This window comes from Sitodiplosis mosellana, unplaced genomic scaffold, assembly GCF_009176505.1.
Source record: "Sitodiplosis mosellana isolate CC-2019 unplaced genomic scaffold, AAFC_SMos_1.0 Smas_scaffold_6150, whole genome shotgun sequence".
NCBI lineage: Eukaryota > Metazoa > Arthropoda > Insecta > Diptera > Cecidomyiidae > Sitodiplosis > Sitodiplosis mosellana.
In genome coordinates this window covers 4,194,474-4,215,404 of record NW_022601391.1, presented here as the reverse complement: position 1 = coordinate 4,215,404, position 20,931 = coordinate 4,194,474, and the positions used below count along the sequence as shown (strand labels likewise).

Below are 20,931 nucleotides of genomic sequence, written 5' to 3'. Positions count from 1 at the left end.
ATTTGATTGTGTCCCAACATTGTCCCAACATTGTCCCAACATTGTCCCAACATTGTCCCAACATTGTCCCTAGTGTTATTCTCACGCATATAAAGACATCATTATACGTCAACCAACCGCAAATCTTGTGTGTATTTAAAGACAACATATGAATACATTGGTATTTATTGTGATTTTATCAAGCGCGTCGGATTATTTGTGTTTAGCTTATTAATCGAGCAGAACATCTGATATCTGTTCCTAAAAAAAGTGAAGCCTTTTTTAGATTTTTTTTTTCATTTCTTTTAAATCATATCATTTAATTACTTCTAGTCTTCTAAATAATCTTATTTGGATTTTGTGTAATCGAAAACTAATTTGCCGGTAGCAATAAATTTTCTTGTTGTCAGTTAGACATTGTAGCAATTTATAAGAATTTCTATTTTATCAAGATCATCAAAAGTGTATAAAATGTCGGCAATAACCAAAGGTATGTATATTTATTGGTGTGATCGGTCACAATCAGGTGAATTTATGTTGATAAGCATGTGTGGGCAAATATTATAACTAAAATTAAAATCAACACTTCAAAAAGTGTTGCATCAAACTAATTTGGACTTTGATCGGTGCGCGCATCTCCACTGAACAATGTACATTTGTACATTTAACGGGATCTGCTCTACCTTAAAAGGTTACATGCTCAACTCAATAGATAACATTACCTACACCAGAGTTTGATGGAAAAAATATTGTTTTGAAAAAGTATCGAATATGGTGGTAATTGCAAACTTTTCATTCACAAGGTATTTTCATTGTCGGAGCAAAACGGACTGCTTTTGGTACATTCGGTGGTACATTGAAAAGTGTCAGTGGAACACAACTGCAAGCGCATGCTTGCAAAGCAACACTTGAAGCAGCTGGTGTTCGTCCTGATCAAGTCGATACGGTTATCATTGGAAATGTTTTGGTTGTACGTATTCCCTGGTCATTTTTGTTTTCAAATGATAGCTCTTCAATTGGTCAAATGAAATAATCGATTGTTATTCATTTGATTTGGAATTTAGCCATCACAGTCTGACGGAATTTACATTCCAAGACACACGTCCTTGTTGTGTGGAATTCCCATTGATCGTCCTGCACTGGGTGTAAATCGTTTGTGTGGTTCAGGTTTTCAGTCGGTTGTCAACGGTGCACAAGACATTATTCTCGGTGCAGCGAAAATAGCCCTTACAGGAGGTGTTGATAATATGTCGCTATCACCATTCATCGTTCGTAATGTTAGATTTGGTACATCTCTAGGTGTTCCAAATGCATTTGAAGATTCTCTCTGGGTAAAAATGGAAAATTAAATCCAATTTTGAGGACCCATTAAATATTAATTCGTACTTGTTATTTTACAAAAGGCCGGCCTAACCGATTCATACTGTAAATCACCGATGGCTATTACTGCCGAAAACCTAGCCGTCAAACATAAAATTCCGCGTGAAAAGGTTGATGAGTTCGCAGTGCGCTCGCAAAAGCTTTGGAAGGAAGCCAATGATCAAGGCATTTTCAAAACTGAAATTGCACCATTCCCCGTTAAAATCAAGGGCAAAGACGTTGATTTTGCTGTTGACGAGCATCCAAAGTAAGTTGAAAATCGAGTAGAGGAAATAATGAATGATTTTTTCAAGGTTAAGATTTAACCATTAAATTAACTAACATCGCCATATTATCAAATGCATTTTTCATATGCGCTTATATATTGTGTTATTATTTGTCGTTTTGGACACACCACACACACACACACACATTCAAATGCAAAATTCAGTTGGATAATTTGTTTATTCCCGATAGACCACAAGCCACCCTCGAAAATCTTGCCAAATTGAAACCAGTTTTTAAAAAAGATGGTGTTGTTACAGCTGGAAATGCATCGGTGAGTAGGGTTGAATGTTAGCTACTAATTTTTCATACGTTTTGTTAATATATTTTTCATGGAAATCGAACAACAAAAATTTCAGGGTATTTGTGATGGTGCCGCATCCGTACTAATTGCATCAGAAGAGGCGGTCACAGAAAATAATCTCAAACCACTGGCTCGATTGGTTGCATACTCCGCCGTTGGTGTACCACCAGAAATTATGGGCATTGGTCCCGTTCCGGCCATTCAAAATGTTCTCAAAGTGTCTGGTTTAACATTAAATGACATTGATTTGATTGAAGTAAGTGTTTCTGATGAATATTCGTTCAGAAATTCGATGATAAATGAATTAATGAATAAAATTTATGATCATCAATTGTTAGATCAATGAGGCGTTCAGTGTTCAAACTTTAGCTTGTGCGGAATCACTTGGATTGGATATAAATAAATTGAATGTTAATGGCGGTGCAATTTCCATTGGGCATCCGTTGGCTGCTAGTGGCTCAAGAATCACTGGTCATTTGGTGCATGAACTGCAACGCAAAGGTTTGAAACGAGCAATTGGCGCTGCCTGCATCGGTGGGGGCCAAGGAATTGCAGTTCTCATCGAATCAGTCTAATTTAAAGCAAACAACACACATACATCAATTTTATATTATGCCTTTGTATTTTGGTTAAAGGGAAATTTATTTAAAAAATGATTCCTCTATGTTCGGATTAAAAACATGCTTAATTTCAAATAAACGTGTGTTCTGGTTCGTGTTTTTTACTTGAGGAAAATCCATTCTATTGTTGAATACGGCTTAAAATTGTCCATAGTGACCACCATAATCCTTACATATATGGAAATACCTTACATCGTCCCGAACATTCTATTGCTTTTCTATTCTGTTCGAATATATTCAGATTGCACACGTTGTATACTTTTTCTGCACAAATGCATTACCGGCGTTGGTTCATTTTACCTGAAAAGAAACAGCGCATGAAAGAGACTGTATCAGAATTGAAGTCTCTTCTGTTTGCTTTTACGCTTCATCTTTACCTGTTTTACTTTGGCATATGATTTTTCAGCAACACTCGAAACTCGTTGCTTGCAATCAAGTATCCAGCAAAGATGATGATGAAAAAGAAGAAGAAATTTAGACAAAAAGAGTGAAATGCTTATTCTTCCACACATTGGTTTTAGCTCATCAGCGCTGCGTTGAGTGACTGTTTGTGCAGTTTGAGTAGTTTTCAGACACGTTTTGAACGTTCTCTTTTTCACCTTGCGCCAGAAGAATATATTTGATGATCGCAGACGAGTGTATAAATGTACCGATATCACATTTTTTTCAGTCATACGTTTAACTTTTTTCAAATTCTTCATCGAATTCATCGTATCCACGTCCAATGTCGTTGTTCGCATTGAACGGATTCAATTTCTGCAAATAATTTGTAAAAATGTGTACATTTTGTTCAAGCAATCCAGTAGTTTAGCGCTTCGTATGGTCGTTGAGTTTCACTTTGTACTTTGCGATATTTAAGCGGAAAAAAGAATTTCTAATTTGTCGATATCGAGGTAGGAATAGTGTAGCGAAATATGACTCATTGAAAATAAACTGAGTTCTTGCGCAAGGTCAAACACACTTTCCGCGCGCGGTAACGCTAATTTCATTATATACGAGAACTCGTACCGCAGAGAAGCAACCAATTTTTCTTGTAAGTGAGTGAGGTACATTGGCTTTTTCATGTCTCGATTTGCCGCATTTCCACTCACATCTTTTGGTTGACCGTAAAGATGAATTGAGCACAGTTTGAAATTTGAAGAGAAAAAAATGGTATGAAGATGATCGCAAGCGATGTTTTTGCTTTAAGCAAGTTCAACATCTGTTTTCTTGCACACGTCGTAGATTGAGTAGAAGAAAAAAAAATCCGAGAGAATGGATCGGTTGCGTAGGTAGCCAATTCCGTACGTTAGGCACATCGTATTGTTTGAGGTTTGAGTGAGAATTCATTGAGTGATTTGTTGACTCGAATGAGTTATTGCATGAGTCTGATATTGTGTATACCTACGATCGTTCACTGCACACAATCATTGAGTCAGTACTCCGTTGCGCTTTCGTCACTTAGGTTCAGTGTGTTAAACGTGAGATACGTGTGCTTTGCTTTTTCATTTATTGTTTGCGTTGTACTTTGCAGCGATAGAGAGGGAGAGAGAGTGTATAACAATAATAACATCTCGTGTATCATTCGGTAAATATTATTACGGTGTTTCGCATATATTATTTGGCCATTGATTTTTAACTTTGTTGCGCACAACGAAAAATCTAATGTAATAATTACATTGCAAGTGAAATATTTCCACTGTAAGAAAGATTTCAAAATTTAGCTGAGCCCGCTTGCATCGTTATCAGATAAACGTGACAGTTAATCAGTAATTTATCATCTGAAGTTTTATTCCTTTTTTCTCATAAAAGTTAAGTATGTGTGTGTGTGTGTGTACTCGTGCAACTCAACCTGAACAATCTAACAACGAAATAGAGCAAATCAAAATTACATTCAGTATATTGAATGTTGAACGTTGGTTTTATTATCGCTCTTCCAAAAAAAGAATATTGTGATCGACAGAATGGGTTTAAATGTATGGAGAAATTAATAGTGGTGTATAGTGTCGGTGTAACATCAAATATTGAAGATGTCACAAAGTTACGAGTAGAAAAATGAACATTATCGAAAAAAAGAGGCAAACGTTCATCTATTTCTTGGGTGTGTAAAATATCACTTTATGCAATTGAATGAAGTTCAACGAATGTAAAGAAAATGGTGAAAAAAATGCAAACGGAAAGGTTTCTTTTATGGATTTATTGAGTTTGAGAAACAGATGTGTCAAATAGGTGATGGCAAGGATTTTCGTTTAAAAATTACCGGATATTTTCTGTATTGCATATATTTTGCAAATCTCTATGTCTAAGATACGTTAACCATTTTTCCATCCCAGGTGAGACGTGTTTATGGTCGTTTCTTATGAAACACAGCATTCGAAAATGGAGATAGAGAAAAAAACGTTGCAAAATATTACATATAAAAACAGTTCAATAATTCGTACATACTTTCTGCCATTTGTTGTTGTTATTGTTGTTCAATAACACTCAGTGAGCAAACTAGCCAAAAACGTTCCAGCAAAAACTTCAAAAAAAGAAGAAACGAAAAAATAGGGAAAATGGTCCGGTTAACTCGTTTCATTTCATTGCCTTCGTTTGCATTTCTTTGAATCTTATGCCCTGTGTGCAAGTTTATTTATATACTTGTGTTTTTCCTAGTGTACTGTCCTTCATTCGCCGTTTTTCGCGCATTTTGTTGCAGCATTTTTCGTTTTGTGTTGTCATCATTGTAAATATGTATGTGAGTATGTGAACCGAAACGCTCACACAGCGAGCTCCCGGTTCTTGTTGCCTTTACTTATTGGCGACGTGGTTCGAGAAGTTCTCTCCATAGATGTTGACGCTTCGCTACTTTTTAAAACCATTACCACATTAAATGTATTAATCCGATGGGAAATTTGGATTTATCCCCCACCTTCAAATTCATTGTTTTTATTTGTATGTAACATTTATGAGTACAACCAAAAGCAAAAGTAGAAGGAGAAAAACACATTTCCTTAATCAAGGTATATCAGAAGTTCTGAACCGCTTGCATTAGGCTCTGTTTTTGTTCATATTCATCTCATTTTCATTGTGTGACAATATATATTGTACTTGATTGGAAATAAAGCTTGAAAATTTTAATTCAATGTCGTCAATGATCACGAAATTTGTATATTGTATGTATCACCCTTGAAGATGTATTCATTAGTGGAATACACAAGCCATATTTCACTATACATATATCATAATTGGGTAACTGAAAATAAAAGTTTTGCTGTCACAGTTTGCGGAGAAGCGTAACAAATCATTGGTTTTTTAAAAAAATTATTATCTGAGCAAAATCACAATTTTTCTCAGGCAATTGTGGATTCGATTTCGAAAGAATTCGACCAAAAAATTATTCATCTAGAATACGTAGAATGCAAGTCTTGTAAGATAATTTAGAATATTTCATCCAGAGTGTTCTCAAATTGATTTAAATTCTCTCATCTTTTCTCACTATGCAAAGCAAAGTCAAAGAAATTCGTTGAATCCAATTTGTTTTATCGCTTCCATTCGAAAAATGTAAATGTTTTATTTTGCTATATGTTAAAATATTTTGCCAACGTGCGGAAACTCATAGAAAGGCACGTTAAGGAATTACATATATTCATAGTCGAGCCACTTACGATTTATCGACAATGGACTTCAGTTTTACGAACGCGTATAATTATGCAAGAAAAACACTGATTCGAAAGGTATACGGGAGTCGAAATCCACTGAATTGAATGCATCCAGTTGCATCTATGTAATATCGTTTCGTAGCGTTGAAACAAATGAATGTGTGTGTGTGTGTGTGTGTGTGTGAGAGAGAGAAAGAGAGAGAGAGAAAAAGAAAAAGAGTTAAAGCAAATAGCCACCAAACGAAACTGATATTGACCAGTAAGTGAAGAAAATGCGCTCGTCTATATCAGTGATGACAAAATATTTTACTATTCCACGAATTGTGGCCATGAACAGTGCGCTCTAGCACACCATGGATTAGTACTGTACGAACGAGGGATTTATGCTTCCATGATCAGATTCATGGATGGAATTTTTACAGGCGAACAAGCACATTTTTAATGTTCTAAGGAAATGCAGATCAAAACGAATTTGCATCACACACTGTGAATGACCTCAGTGTTTTGAGACATTGACCCATTATCGTCATCTGACTTCTCGTACATGATATAACAATTGGTTTTGCAAGCCGCAACTCTTGAGACAGCACAACAGAGAGAGAGAGAGAGAGAGAGAGTGCAAAATATTGGACATTACTACAAGAAATCTGTCAACAGTGAAAAGAAAAGAAGGAATCGTGATGCAACTTCTTATCACATTTAAATTGGGTGCTTGCTCTTTTGAGTGCTATGACTATCTGTCTTCTAATTATTGAACTTCTTCAACGAGAGCACTGTATCTATTAAACTTTCATTTCGAAATAATAAATAAAATTTTCATCATTAAACACAGAAAAGTTGACTAAGGCTCTGTACAAAATATGATTCTATTTCGATTATTATACGTCTTGCGAGTTCCAATAAACAAATAACTATCGCATGAATATTTTTCAACACAGAAGACTTTATTCATGAAAAATATTGACCGCGATTCAATATTTTAGTGAATTTAAAGATACATATTGGAATTCAATACAGTTTTGAAGAAAGTTTTTGGAATATAACATAATATTACCGATCGTAAAATTCATTGTTTGTTTAATTTCGGTCAATATCAGTCCGTTAAGTCTGAGCCGGGTGATTGTTAACATTTAATGATTAGTTCTTCTTTATGTTTTTAAGAGAGGAGTTCGAATATGTTTATGTTGACGTTGAAATTGACTTTTTCACTCTCTCACTCTCTCAATCATGTACAATAATTGATATAATCAAATTTGAAATGATCACACTCCCAGTATACATAACCAGTGGTAATTTAATTGGTGCTCCATCTCAAAATTTGGTGCATTCAATCATAACTGCTCTTTTGATTGAGATAATAGGCTTCACACCGAAATTGTGATCCAGTATAGAAGAGATCCATATTTCAAATCATAATATGATTGCCTGGAAAAAGCTCTGCTACTTCGTCAAACTGAGGGTTGATTTGCAAAGGTGCTTCTTGGATTTGTGAATTATTTGAATTCAATAGACATTTCCTACAATAAAACCGACACATTTATTTTTAGCCATCTGCAACACAGGCGTAGAAGTAAATCATTGAAAAATTTCTATTATATTGATCATATTGGAATGAGAGCTGATTCATTGCTTCGATTTTAGTTTGGAATATTTAGTTTGGAAATCAAAATTGGAATTTAATACGCGGCTGACTCGGTTCCATGTAATCTTATCGAAAACACAAATTCAACGGAAATCCAAAGCAATGAAAGAGCTAAATAAAATTCGCAATTAACCCATAAAATAAACACATGGTGAATGTATGCGGAGCACACATGCAGGTCATTAAACAAACATACAGTACCATCAGTCCAATGGCTTTCAAAATAATAGCAGAGCGCACGTTACACGGGAAAATACATATATATCCAAATAATATGAGCAATATGCATAGAAATTGAAGAAGAAATCGAAAGGCAAGAATTTGTGTATTACAATACAGCGTAACAGCGCTGATTGAAAAATTAAATTAAATCGCGCTGCCGTAAACCACTGAGAAAATGATAATCAATGAAAATGACGAGGGGAAATGATGTAAAGTTTGTATTTCTTTTCTTTCCTTGTCTTCTTCTTCTTCTTCTACTCTATTCTCTGAACGTTGAATGGTCGTTTTTGAATTTTCGACATGAAGGAGACGTGCCCCCGCTAACAATTATTTTTGATCTATTTTCCTTTTTGCATTTGGTATAGTATGAGGAGTAAAGGGAAGTATGTTTTTCGATTTATATTTGTTAAAAGAATGGTGTGTTTTTTGTGATTTTGTTTGTGTAAAATATTCATTGTTTGCAGGTCGTCATGTCCGTTCTGGTGAGAAACGGAAAAGACTCAAAAGTTCTGTATCTTCAGCGAAGTGGAGTTACTCTATGGCTAGGCATCCCATTCCATATTACTTAGAGGGAATTTTCCGTTTTCGAAGGAATGTCTGTCATAACTACCGACCAATTTGTTCAAATCATGACTCAAGCGAACTTCAGTTTGGGCCAAAATTACGATAAGTTTCATCCAATTTTGTCGAATTTCTCAAATTCTCGATTTCCTTTTCATTTTCGTTCTCGCTTTATTTTTGAAAAATTCCCCATTTAAAGCAAAATGCCGATAATAATTTAGTCTATGAATTTGCTGCAAACAATTCTCCCTTATATTTTTTTCAGTTTTTATCAGTAGTTGCAATGAAACATACTTCCCCCTCTGAACTTACACTCTTCCACATCTCACCAATAGATATGTACATGTAAGCTTATACAGCTTAGAAATCTGAATTACATTAAAAATCGATAAGCCCACTATGTTTCCCTCAGCAAGTGAAAATGACTCGATCTCATTCGAATTTTTTTCAGTGAGTGTCTTGGAAAGTATGCACACAAATACGATGGCGTTACGCACATTTGATTTTTTTGCCACTATAATCTATGTTCATGTTCAATTTACACAGTTGCACACACACACACACACACACACACACACACACATCTACTATATACAATTCGTTAGTTTTATTTTCAATTTTTTTCTCTTAAAGTTACGTGAAGTCTGGTTTTTGTGATGAAAAAAAAAATCAACCATAGTTAATGAAATGAAGGGAAAACTAAAGTGTGTGCAGTATTAAGAAATCAAGTAAAAAAAAAATAGAACGGGGAAATTTTGTTATTGAAGAAATCTGCGTGGTGCGATTTTTGAGTGCCTGATTGGTGAAGCTCTACGGAAGATCAGTATCAATAGTCAACTGACAATATCCAAGAGGTGACAGCGAAAAACATTTCATCTACAATAGTTTTGTGTGAAGAAATTCGTAAAAATCGGAATTTACAAGAGTAAAAACGAAGTATAAGATAGAAAAAGTGTTTTCGTGTTAAAATTTGCACAACGAACGTATCGTAAATGATCGATAGTGAGATTGACACTTTGTGATGGGCTACCGTTTGGTATCGTCTTTACATTGTAAAAGAAATCGCCGCGTGTTTTCGATCAAATAAAGTCATCGGTCAAGGCGGTACACGTGAGTGAAAACGTTTTTGGTGATCCTGAAGGGGTCACATTTGGCAATCTGCATCTGTATACGCATCCGAGGTGCTGTTGCACGGTTTGTCGTCTGCGCTCCAGTAAATTCTTCGGCATCAATGGAATCATCATCGTCAAACTCCAGTTTCTTACTTCGAAAACCATATTTGAATAGTGTTGGGTTTGGCGACTTTGGTATAACTTCAATAGCTGGCTCCATACAGGTTTGGTTTTATTCATATTTATTTTGTTTTTCTTTTCGTTTCATTTTTCTCTCCTGTTTACCTTTGTGCTTACACTAGTCAAATCTTGGAAGAAATACGCACACTGGAAAGAGAACAGAATAGATGCTTAGAGGGAAATTGATTGTATCATTTCAAACTGTTTAAGATAAAACGTAGTGTATTCAGTAAAAATGATCACACACACTCACACATACTCAATCTGTCTAGTGGCGAATCAGAACGTCACTAGATAGAAATTCATAAAAAAGAAATGATTGTTTGGTCTTTCATAATTGACGAACTTATAGAACAATGGAAGCATTTTCTTATGAAGCGATGGAATAAAAGAGATTATCAAATGATTCTATTCTGCACATCGACTACAGTTTATGTTTACGTTTACATTCCCACATTGTACCACTGTCTTCTTCTCGTCGATTACATGCATTGTACTCAGCGTTTAAAGTTAAGATAGATACATGCTATGAGATGGAATTCCATTCAGCTGAGGCTAGTACACGTCATTTGAATGACTTTCCGTTCAAATAAATTTATTTGGATAGGAAATCACCATAGTTCATTTTTCCAATCCCTCAGATGGATGAGAATTCATTTTTTTCGCATGTATTTGCATGAATTTCAAACACTGATTGCACGCACATACAAAACTATGCTTTAACAAAGTTGGATATGCTCATTAACTCGTTCACTCACACTATCATTTGAGTTCAATCACTGCAACGTATTAATAGCATCATTGTATTATTTTTGTTCGTCAATATTATTATGGAAGAGTTCAAAAATTATAAAAACGGATAAGTTTTCCTTGGAATTTATGGCTCTATGAATGTACACCTCTGGAACAGTTCTTTTTGCACGTCAAATACAATTTCGACTGTTAAACGATACATCTTATTGTTGTGTTATTAAATGACATAAAGTTTGATTTTCTATGTACGCTATGATTTTTTTTACCTTTTTTTCGATATGGCTCATTTTGGCCCAGAAAAAATGGAAAATAACTCATTATTGGCGATCGTTGCTATTGTTGCAGTTGATGTACAGACAAATGGTTTGCGTGTGCGTGCGTGGTATGTGTGTGTAATGCATGCATTTGTATGGCAAGTAGAGCGGCGGATATGTATGTGCAGTATATGGTCAATATATGCGGATCATTTTGTCGGCGGCAGCGCAGCTGCAACGACTGCTTTTAACATTGCCATGTAGCAGTTGAAAGGAATTACGATCATACTTATGTTCATTTCTCAACTGAATCCATTTTTTTATATTTACTTTTTCTTTTACATTTTATACGTACATATATCTATTTATAACCTGTTGTTGTTGAGTGTATGCGCCGGTATGCAATAGCATATCATCTGCTTAATCGCGGCATTGAATTAGCTTTATCATCGTGGCAAGTGTTATTGTGTTTTAGCAATTATGTGTACACTGAAGCAATAGAATGCGGTTGGCCGGTCGCAAGCACTATACATATCTGGTATCTTTCATTTCAGTCGCACTAGTTTCACATCTAATGTTTCTTACAGTTGGTCTATTTGCATCTCCATTATATCAAATACATTTTCTTATCTGTTTTGCTTTACCCGCGTTTGAACATCAGTTTCGATTTTTTTTCTTGGGATCGTGTGCTGACGGGAAGCAACTAGTAATATATTCTTGCTGGGCAGCACAATCATTCCCCCTTTAATTTATGCTTTGTCTTTCGTTCCGCTATCAATTGTCACTGTGGAGATTCTTGAGCAAGCATTTCGGCAGTTGGCCTTGATATCATGCGATAGCACCATTTCCACATGTTTGGTGGAAAAATTTCATTTTTGTAATGTCTAAGTCACGCATCTGACTGGTTTGAAACATACTGGATGAATGATTTTGTTTTAGATCATCTTGGCTGATACGTCCATGGCAACCATTTGAAATGAGTTCGTTTGCTTCATATTTGAATTTGACACACAGGTCATGATGATCCATCCGTTGCTAACGGTGACAAGCCAACATTTTATTTCATCAATTGCATTCGTGCTTCGCCATCTTCCATTCGAGTTAAAAATACGAATGAATCGACAGAAATTCGCAGTATGTTGTTCTAACATTTTGTGGCCTGACAACATACAAAACGTGAAATGACCGTCGGTTTATTGTATGAGTATGATTTTGAGTGCTTCTGTTCGCGTTCCCCTGGTCGTACATGATTGTAAAAAAAGCATAAGAGCGTACAAAAAACTCATGGAGAACGAAGAAAATACGAAGAGCAATCAAGACATTAACATGGGACCGATGATGAAATGTAAAAATAAATTAAATGAAAATCGATTACTTCAGAAATAGAATTGATCGACACCTGTAAACTGATGTTGTCTATAACCAATTTCGTGCAATCGCGATTTTCACCAGATTCACAGCGCACTGGTAAAAAATAAATTACGAATCTCAAAGAATTATCTTGCTCGATTCACGATTAATAGAAAATTTCGAAATAGTAGCAAAATGTATATAAAAGTGTCGCTGCATTAATATTGAAGGTGAATGAATCACCACCTCGGCCAACGAACGCACAACTTCTAAATCGAAAATTCTATAAACAACAACATGTCTACATTTTCCACGCTTTAATGTCAATTTCACACGTTTTCTTCTCGACATGCTCATCGCAGCTACATTGTCCATTTTAGGCTTAATATTTCCCATTCGCACCACTGCCGCAAATACAATTTCGAAGCGTGGAATCCAAGTGCGGAATTTTCTTTTCAACCCATTATAAATATTTGCACGGAAATAAACCATAACATAGCAAATTAAACGCGACAAGCAATGCAATGTGATGGTATTGAAGCGCGTAAAAAATAATAGCCAACTTAAAATTGAACCAACAACAATGGCACATCAAATCGCAAGAAAATTAAATCCACGGAAAAAACACAAGTGAACAGAAAAAAACGCACTAGCGCACTGAAATGAAATGTTCAAAGAGTTGTGCAGTTTTTTAAATTGGAATAAAGGAAGCGAAGCGAATGAAAAAATGGTTATTATCGCATTATGTTTTCGGTCCGAATTTGTTTTTTTTTTTCTTCTTCTTCTTTTTTTCACTTTTCTTAGGAATTTCATTTCATTTAAAGCAGAAAAGTGAATGCAATAATTTGCAAATTCAAAATAATGGAAACATGGAATAAATGTGTAATTAAGATCGAAGCGGTGAACAGATGAACGGAAATCAGTTGCGATAATGCTATAAAAAAATAAGATAAAAGAAAATCAAAGCGAACGTCACTGAATCATAGAGTGAATGAATGTGATTAGTTGCAGTATTAGATTTCCGTGTATTTATTCAAACATAACTAAAATCGTATGTGGTTCAAAGAATGTGGGTGTTTCAAAAGCAGAAATATGAATATATGTTCATAAAGTAAATCGTTCAATTAATTATCAACTAACGTGAACTAACTTTGATAGTTTATTCGGTTTTATTTAAAATATCAATCCCATTTTCTTTCATGCAAATCGTACGAACCGAAAACTTTGTTTTATGTGCTCCTGTTAAGTGTTTTCCTGGTGGTCAAAAAATAGAAACATCATCTTTGGTGTCAGCTCTGTTGTGGGTAGAAAAAAAACCATTTATTCCAATTTTCAAATGAATAATATAGTTTACGATTTATATTCACCGGGATATTTTCCTTTTTACACCCATGCTATTTCTCGAATGACTTTTGTATTCCTCTTTTAGTGCATTGTCCCGTCTTCTGTTCTCACACACACGCACAATACTGCCGACGAATATTACCTGCGGCGTTTGACTACACGTTCCTTACCAACAGGTTAATCCGAATGTAAAATGGTGAGACCGTTCAGTGGGCACGTTTTCATTTCATTTCATTCGTTTCTACGTTGAAGTCTAAGTATTGGGGAAAAAAGAGGCAAATAGAGGCAAAACTATCATAAAAATCAAAGCATGCAATGTGGACATATCAAAACAATTGCTTTTTAAATAGTCAATCGACGCAAAAACATATTGTGGCCTACATTGTTTGGTTTTCTTGTACTTGTTCTTCTTCTTCTATCATTGCTCATCTTAGGGACGATAAATCGACTTTGAAAAAACACACAAATTTTAAGGATTTCCTAATAGCAAAACTACTTTGAAACAAGAGAGGAAAGAAGCGATTTTTTTCCCAAGAACATATTTATGACGTCCAAAAAATCATAATATTCCTACTTCACTATCTCACAATATACCGAGTATTTATGCGGCGGAAGCCGTTGAATGTGCACACGTACAATTAACTGCAGTTAACCAAAGTTGACCAAATGAATATTCTGATGATGCAATGGACTCGTGTAACAATAATATGGCTTGCATGTGTCGCGATACAATTCAACCGTAGATATATTCCCTCCTTCATGTTCTTCATTGTAAATTTCTGGAAGTCACTAGATGCAAACATTGCGTTTTTGTTGATTTTGTGCTTCATTTGAAGTCAGTCAATGATATACCATGGACAAAAGTCAATATTTCAATTTTATACAAGTCTGGTCTAGCGAATGAATATTGTGATTGATCGCCCAAATCGAATTGGTCCAAAATTAGTTGAAAGGTGGTTTTCGCTTGGGATCATTGCTGTTATTGCTCGTGAAATAATGCAACACATATATAACAACGTCACCAAATTAGCAAACAATCGTGGATTTTTTCAGACATGTGTTACGGAGTAGCCTTGAATTTGGCTCTTTTTTCTTCATCGTGCTCCAATTTTGCATTTATTGTTAATTATTTTAGCACCATAGGTTCTTCAGGCCACTTCTTTGTAACAAAGAAACTTACTATTTCATACTCCTACCACTTACTTAAAGCGACACGTACATACCGTTGATGTGTATATGGCATTAAATTGTTTATCGATTTGAAAGACTGCGCTCCATTCGTGCATTATTCAAATGAAAACTCTGAGCTGGTTGGGTAAAAGACGTTTTTGGCGTGATTGCCGTTTTGCACGGTATTTGACCGAAAATAGACAAAAATATACAAATAGAAATGTATCATATTCAAAACAAAGTATATAAAGCAGGTGACGATGCTTAGACAAACGAAACGCGCGAAAGTGTTGCGTATATGTAAAGTTCGTTTATTGGAAGTTGGACCAATGTATTCCAATGGACATATGAGCAAAAAAAAATCACTGAATCACCAAAACAACAATCACCAAATTAGAAAAAGTGCCTCAGATCGCATATTCAAACAGTTGGTGTTTGCGTGTGTATGTGTGTGTGTGTGTTTGATCATTTTTTTATGTAACGGAACACACTATTGAAAAATTTGATTGTGTTTCTTTCGCTGTGTTTTGAGTCAAATGAATATATGGAGCATTTGAGTCAGTCAATCATTTGGCTGGCAATAACCCGTGTGCAAATAAAATGACTAACAGTCACTCAGTTGTATGTAGCTGTATGCAGTGATACACAACTAAAACTAGCCAGTTTTGTTGATTGAAATCATGCGTTTTGTATGGAGACAATCACGTTTAGTTATTCTTTCAGTTAGTCGACTAATTTGGGACATTTTGACCAAGAGTGAATTGTGATTAAAGTTAACTGCAGTTGCTTATTTTGCTCGAGACAATCACTTCTAGTCGGTCAAATAGTCACTGAATGTCTCAAATTAATCGACTGACTTAGACAGTCAAAAATTTTCCACACGGGAATGCTTCATATTTCGTCTTGGCAAATCACACAAGAAATTGAAGAAAACATACATGCACACACACACACACACACACACACACAAATTGTAGCATAAATCATGCAGTTATATCATTTTTCCAGCTATTTGTTGAAATTGGCTCTTTTTTGTTGCTATTTAACATAGTTGTTTGCACATATTTTATTATATACGTTTTGCTTTGTTTGCTTTAGAGCCAATGATAAATGATGCATGGTAAAGGCAATAGCAACAATCATTGTTACGGATTTCTTTGATCTTCCTCCCCTCTTTGTCAGCGATTTGCACACGCTTTTAAAGATTATCTTCTAGCAAAAAAATGGACGAAACATTGGAAATAGCGTACTCTTACTTTTCTGGTTTTCCATCAGAAAAATAAAATAAATCAGCTGAACATAGTTATATGTAGCCCAATCAATTTGGCCACAAGAAAATCCACTATGACTGCGAAAATTAATTATAAGAGATTACGTTCTGAATTGGAACTATGTTTTTTTTCTATTCTTACTTCATTTAATGGTGATTTCCATTGTAAAAAGCTTTGCTTTGAATGCATTTGTGTTCTATTCTCAAATGTGGTTCAATGTAAGATCAAGACTTCTGTAAATTATGAAAAGCAAAACAACAATCCAGCAATACAAAATCATAACATCGGAAAGTAAAATATTAAACAAGTTGAAATCGCAACTTGAAAATAGACAAAGTCGGTTTGTATGTTCGATATAAATGGAAACTGAAAACACTCTAACCGCTTGAAATAGCTCTAAGCTTCAATGAATTTTTTGCATGGTTTTGGTTTGTTTTCTATTGGTGGCCCACTAAATGTGCTTTTCGTTTGACTCGGTGCTAAATCGGTCAGCGCAAATTCTTTCAATGACACGAAGTAAACCATTAGAAAGATCTCAACAACAACAACAGCAACAACAAAAACCATGAACATCGAGAGCAGGAAAAAAAGCAATCAACATTGTTTCAAATTGACAGCGAAATTTACATTTCATGAATACTCACTAGACTATTCCTGTTAATCACTCAAATTGCGCACGTTTGAATGAAAAAAAGTCTAGAGGAGCTAAACACATCAAACAGCCTTGTCATATATATTTTTCAATGATTCCTCAACACAGTTCAAAATGCTATTATCTCTCGTGAGCATGCGCCTTTTATTTTAAGTATTCGACGGATCGAAACAATGCCTACAGTATAGAACTGTGTTTTGCATTGATCGTGGTGTCGTCTTGTCGCCTCAAACATTTCTTTCTATTCATCGTTTCATCACAACGATTTTGGATAAAGTGGGATAAAGATTACGTGAGCAAATGTATGCATAAGCGATAACATACGTTGAAAACATTAAGAAAAAAACGACAAAAAACCATTCAGTCAAAGCCATGGTTAATGATCACCGTTTACAGTTAAGTGTGATTTTGTATTGAAGTGAAACGATTTTTTTCCCTATATCGATGTGTAATTTAATTATACATATCTAGTTTACGTGTGTCATTACGCGCTGAGTTTTCACGTCAATAGATTGTGTTGAAAGGTACTACAATTTCAATAACACTTTTTATATTTAACATGTTTGCATGCGCTTACAAATCCGTGTCAGTATAATATAAGTGGTGATTTTAACCCAACTATATTTGAATCATGCTGCTCATGTGCATCGCATGGTCAATGGCTTGAACTCAAGGTCGTATTTGCCAAAAGTGTATTAAACCAATGCTTAAATAACTATCATACGAAAGTGATGAATATTTTGTTATTCAGCCCATTTTTGGATGCACTTGAAAGGATGTCGCAAAATAGTTATCAATGATAGCTGAAACGTTACACTCTTTCCTATTGGTGTAACGATTGTGTTCAAAATGTATATTTTCAGTATCGTATAATCGTAACAACGCGATTTTTTCATCTTCCAAGAAATTGTTGTCTTGTCGTTGTTCGTTCGTACGAAGATATGAACATGTACAGTCCCACAAACGAACGAATAGCCACAATCTGCGCCAACGAACGATCGAAACTACAACAGCCAATTTCCTACATAGAGCAGATACTGAAACGACGAAACAGATCGATTGAATTTTTTGATAAGCCACATTTTCTCTTTTGTTACTATCCAAAAATTCCATGGCTTAACGGCTCTAGTAGCGAAAATGTGAAGCGCTGCGTTGCAAATGAAGCCTAATGATGGCGTTGAATGGTTTTTTTCGATGATTCTCTGAATTGACTTTTCTTTGGATATAGAAAATTGAGGAACTTTGGAAAACCTATCACAATAATGAGCTAAATCTATTGAAATGCATGTTCCAAAACTCGGTGAACAGTTAAAAATTAAAGATTCTTTACTTTGTCAGGCCTGGGACTGCTGAAAATCGAGTGAAAAGAACTAGAAGTTAATACCAATCGCCTCTTTAGCACAAATGTAATTTTCGGCTCGGGGCAACGTCGTTGCACAATGAAATGAATTTGCTCAGATCCTTGAACTCAACCAGCTCTCAGTCAAATGAATTTGCACAGCTTATACAGAACAATGAAAGGGTGTTGAATGACATTTGAAATGGACGAATATGTCGATAATGCTCTGACCATCTAGCTGGCGAAACAAGCAGTTCACATAACAGTAACTAAATGAAAAATGTTGACGGTAGAAAAATAGGAATATAGATCGATGTGCATACGCGATCATAACATTCATAGCACTGTATATATATGAACACCATAAATCACATCGTACTTGGATTTTGGACATTTAACACAAACGAATCTCATAGGAAAATGGCAAATAGCAACTGCATGTGCATGGGCATGGGCATTACATTTTGCATAGTTTCTAAGTGATTGCATGGTTTGAAGCTTAGCATTTTTGATGGCACTACATTTATAATATGAACACTGCACAGCTGGTTATAGTGGTGGAGAGTGTGAAAAGCATTAGTTTAAATGCAAAGATTCTCGTGCAATTTAGAAAAATCGACTCTCTGCTCAGTCATTCATTTCTTGCTTATTCTTCACTGTCGTTGTTGTTATGATGTGCTTGATAGTTGAATGTACGGCTAAGAAAAATGTTTGATCAGCATTTCTTCAAAAGGACTGTGTTTATTCATCTGTAATGATTGATGTAAACACTTTTCTGTTGGTGTTAATACAGAATCAATTTCAAATGTTGTAACATCGTGAGCTACCCCAATAATTTCAAAGCCCATAAACCGATTGGTGCTCAATGTGCAATGTTTTGTAAATGGTCGACCATCAATAATGTACAAATTTACGTCAACTTGGACCACAAATCATTACCAATTATGCATGCTGTATTTGCAAGCGCGAATGATCTAGACAAGTGAAGCATTTCATCTTTCACCTTGTGTATCTGGTATGAGAAATTTTATCGGTAGAAGAAAAACAAATGCGCGACAAAGATCTCTCTCTCTCTCTCGGTTTGGTGAAGTCGGCTCAATGTTGTTACTACTCACATTTGATAACGTTAAATCAGTCCCGGGGCAAACAACAGAGTGAAACCAAAATAGAAACGAAATCAACACAAAAAAGCCATTTACCGAAAGAGAACATCGACCGAAGAGACGGTGGAGAAATAAGATAGAGAAACGGCTGTCTTGTTCCATCTTTCCTATGTTGCGCAAACTCGTCAAATTCCACGAACACACCGCTGAGCTATGTGCTTTGCTTGAATAAATGGCGGTTACGCGCAAATCCATAAACATTTTCGACAGAATTCTTCTTGTATATAACGAAACAGCAACAACAACAGAAAAAGAAAGAAAGAAAGAAAGAAAGAATAACAATGCAGAACTCAACAAGAAAAGATTAAAATAATGACGAATGCCACACAATGGAAAGAGAGAGATCTTTTGAAGCAACGAAAAGAAGAATATAAAATTGAATTTTAAATGGAAAAATTCGCGAATACGGCACACATAATATAACGAAATGTCGAGTTCTACATCTAGACGATTTCGTAGAAAAAAAAAGAACTAGATTTTTTTTTATAAAAGAAAGAGAGAAAAAAATGTCGAAAAAGAATTCGAAAATATATTGAAATGACTGGAAAGAAGCATAATCACGAAAAAGCAGCTCACGAATGAACGAACGAAATGAGACTCTAGATCGTTCATGGTTAAGATCGTAATGAATCGCGAAACAGTGTTTCGTTTTCTCATAAAAACTTTTTTTCTCCAAATCTAATTAAATCTAATGTTTCAGTTGCTCTTTCTTCTGGCAGTAGTACATTTGCGGGCGCGCTTTCGTCTAGCAAAGTACCTCTACTTGAGCATTACATTGTGTGCGGCGAATGAATGTTGAACACGTTTAATTCGGATCATTTGGGTCTCTCATTATTGCCGTGCAATTGTAAATGTTTGTAAATGTGCATTTGATGGCTGAAATGAATGAAGAATTGGATCATTTTATTGAAACATGCCACAATACAAAATAAATAACAACCATAAAACGTACACAATACTCGCGGCATTTGCAACGTTTCTTTTGATATAAAACACTGTGATTGTTTTGGCTTATTTCTGTTCATCAGTCTGCGACACCCCGTGCATTTCCAGACCGCATTGCATTGCATTGTATTGTGTTAATTAACACTTTATTCGGATGAAAATGGCGTTTTAATTCTTTCGATCATCATCTTTTTCTCGTTTGACTCAGTTATCATCTCATTACGACTTTTTTTTCTCTCTCGTTAAAGCGCAATAAATAAATATTGTTTGCCATAACAGTTCTTTTGCAAAAGAACTTCTTTTTTGCTATGGAAAAGATACAAATTCAACAGCCGCGAACAGGAGAAAAGCATTTTATACAGAATGAAATGGAACAGCCACATATTTATTTCCAACCATTGTTCCATTTTAGTATTAAATCTGTAATTCTGTTTGAAGATAAATAGAAACACCGGTTGACAAATGGTCAGTTTTTCATTCGTCTGACTGTTTTTGTATGGTTTTGAATGAATTTTACTTTTCCGTACACACCGTGTCAAGGGAAAGTATAGGAATTGGTCCCGAAAACTTTTTTCGCAAAATTGGTTTAGATCATCATAAAAACTCATGAAACGCTTAGAAAACCACTTTTTGAGACACTTTTCCGTTCGTGTGCCGTCGTCGTTGTCGTCGTTGATGTTTGTTAACACGATAACTCAAAAAATAATTGAGATAATCAGAATCTGGAAATGCCAAAAGTTTTGTATCGAAAAAACTTAGTTTAAGTTCGAACAGACGTGTGCAAGGTCAAAAATTCTAGGGGGGGG

General features: G+C 35.2%; 2 protein-coding genes across 8 annotated transcripts in view; both read left to right on the top strand.

Moving 5' to 3' along the window:
• The first annotated feature begins 123 nt into the window (after window positions 1-123).
• On the top strand, window positions 124-2,626 carry LOC129574219 (3-ketoacyl-CoA thiolase, mitochondrial). Of its 3 annotated transcripts, none has more exons than XM_055455884.1 (8): window positions 124-363; window positions 432-469; window positions 783-949; window positions 1,044-1,310; window positions 1,383-1,606; window positions 1,816-1,897; window positions 1,983-2,183; window positions 2,266-2,626. In XM_055455884.1, the coding sequence occupies exons 2-8, from the start codon at window positions 451-453 to the stop codon at window positions 2,500-2,502; spliced, it is 1,197 nt and encodes a 398-aa protein (XP_055311859.1). In that variant the 5' UTR covers window positions 124-363; window positions 432-450; the 3' UTR covers window positions 2,503-2,626. The 3 variants fall into 3 exon arrangements, with proteins under 3 accessions (XP_055311859.1, XP_055311858.1, XP_055311860.1); XM_055455885.1 differs by having other exon boundaries at window positions 152-249; XM_055455883.1 differs by having other exon boundaries at window positions 124-469.
• A 1,328-nt stretch (window positions 2,627-3,954) lies between these two features.
• Window positions 3,955-20,931, top strand: part of LOC129574216 (protein Shroom) — a 155,312-nt gene continuing 138,335 nt past the window's right edge. Inside the window, exons 1-2 of one of the 5 annotated variants that reach the window (XM_055455872.1) lie at window positions 3,955-4,114; window positions 9,226-9,928. In XM_055455872.1, coding sequence (XP_055311847.1) covers window positions 9,824-9,928 — 105 coding nt within the window. In that variant the 5' untranslated portion in view covers window positions 3,955-4,114; window positions 9,226-9,823. Of the gene's footprint in view, window positions 4,343-9,225; window positions 9,929-20,931 lie in introns of all 5 variants that reach the window. The other 4 variants (XM_055455873.1, XM_055455875.1, XM_055455874.1 and 1 more) reach the window with 4 other exon arrangements.

What these genes read in the sequence shown, in the direction of transcription:
- LOC129574219 (XM_055455884.1), top strand. An exon ending in TCATTGGAAATGTTTTGGTT is followed by an intron (nt 950 to 1,043) that starts GTACGTATTCCC and finishes TTTGGAATTTAG; the next exon opens with CCATCACAGTCTGACGGAAT. An exon ending in TTACAGCTGGAAATGCATCG is followed by an intron (nt 1,898 to 1,982) that starts GTGAGTAGGGTT and finishes CAAAAATTTCAG; the next exon opens with GGTATTTGTGATGGTGCCGC.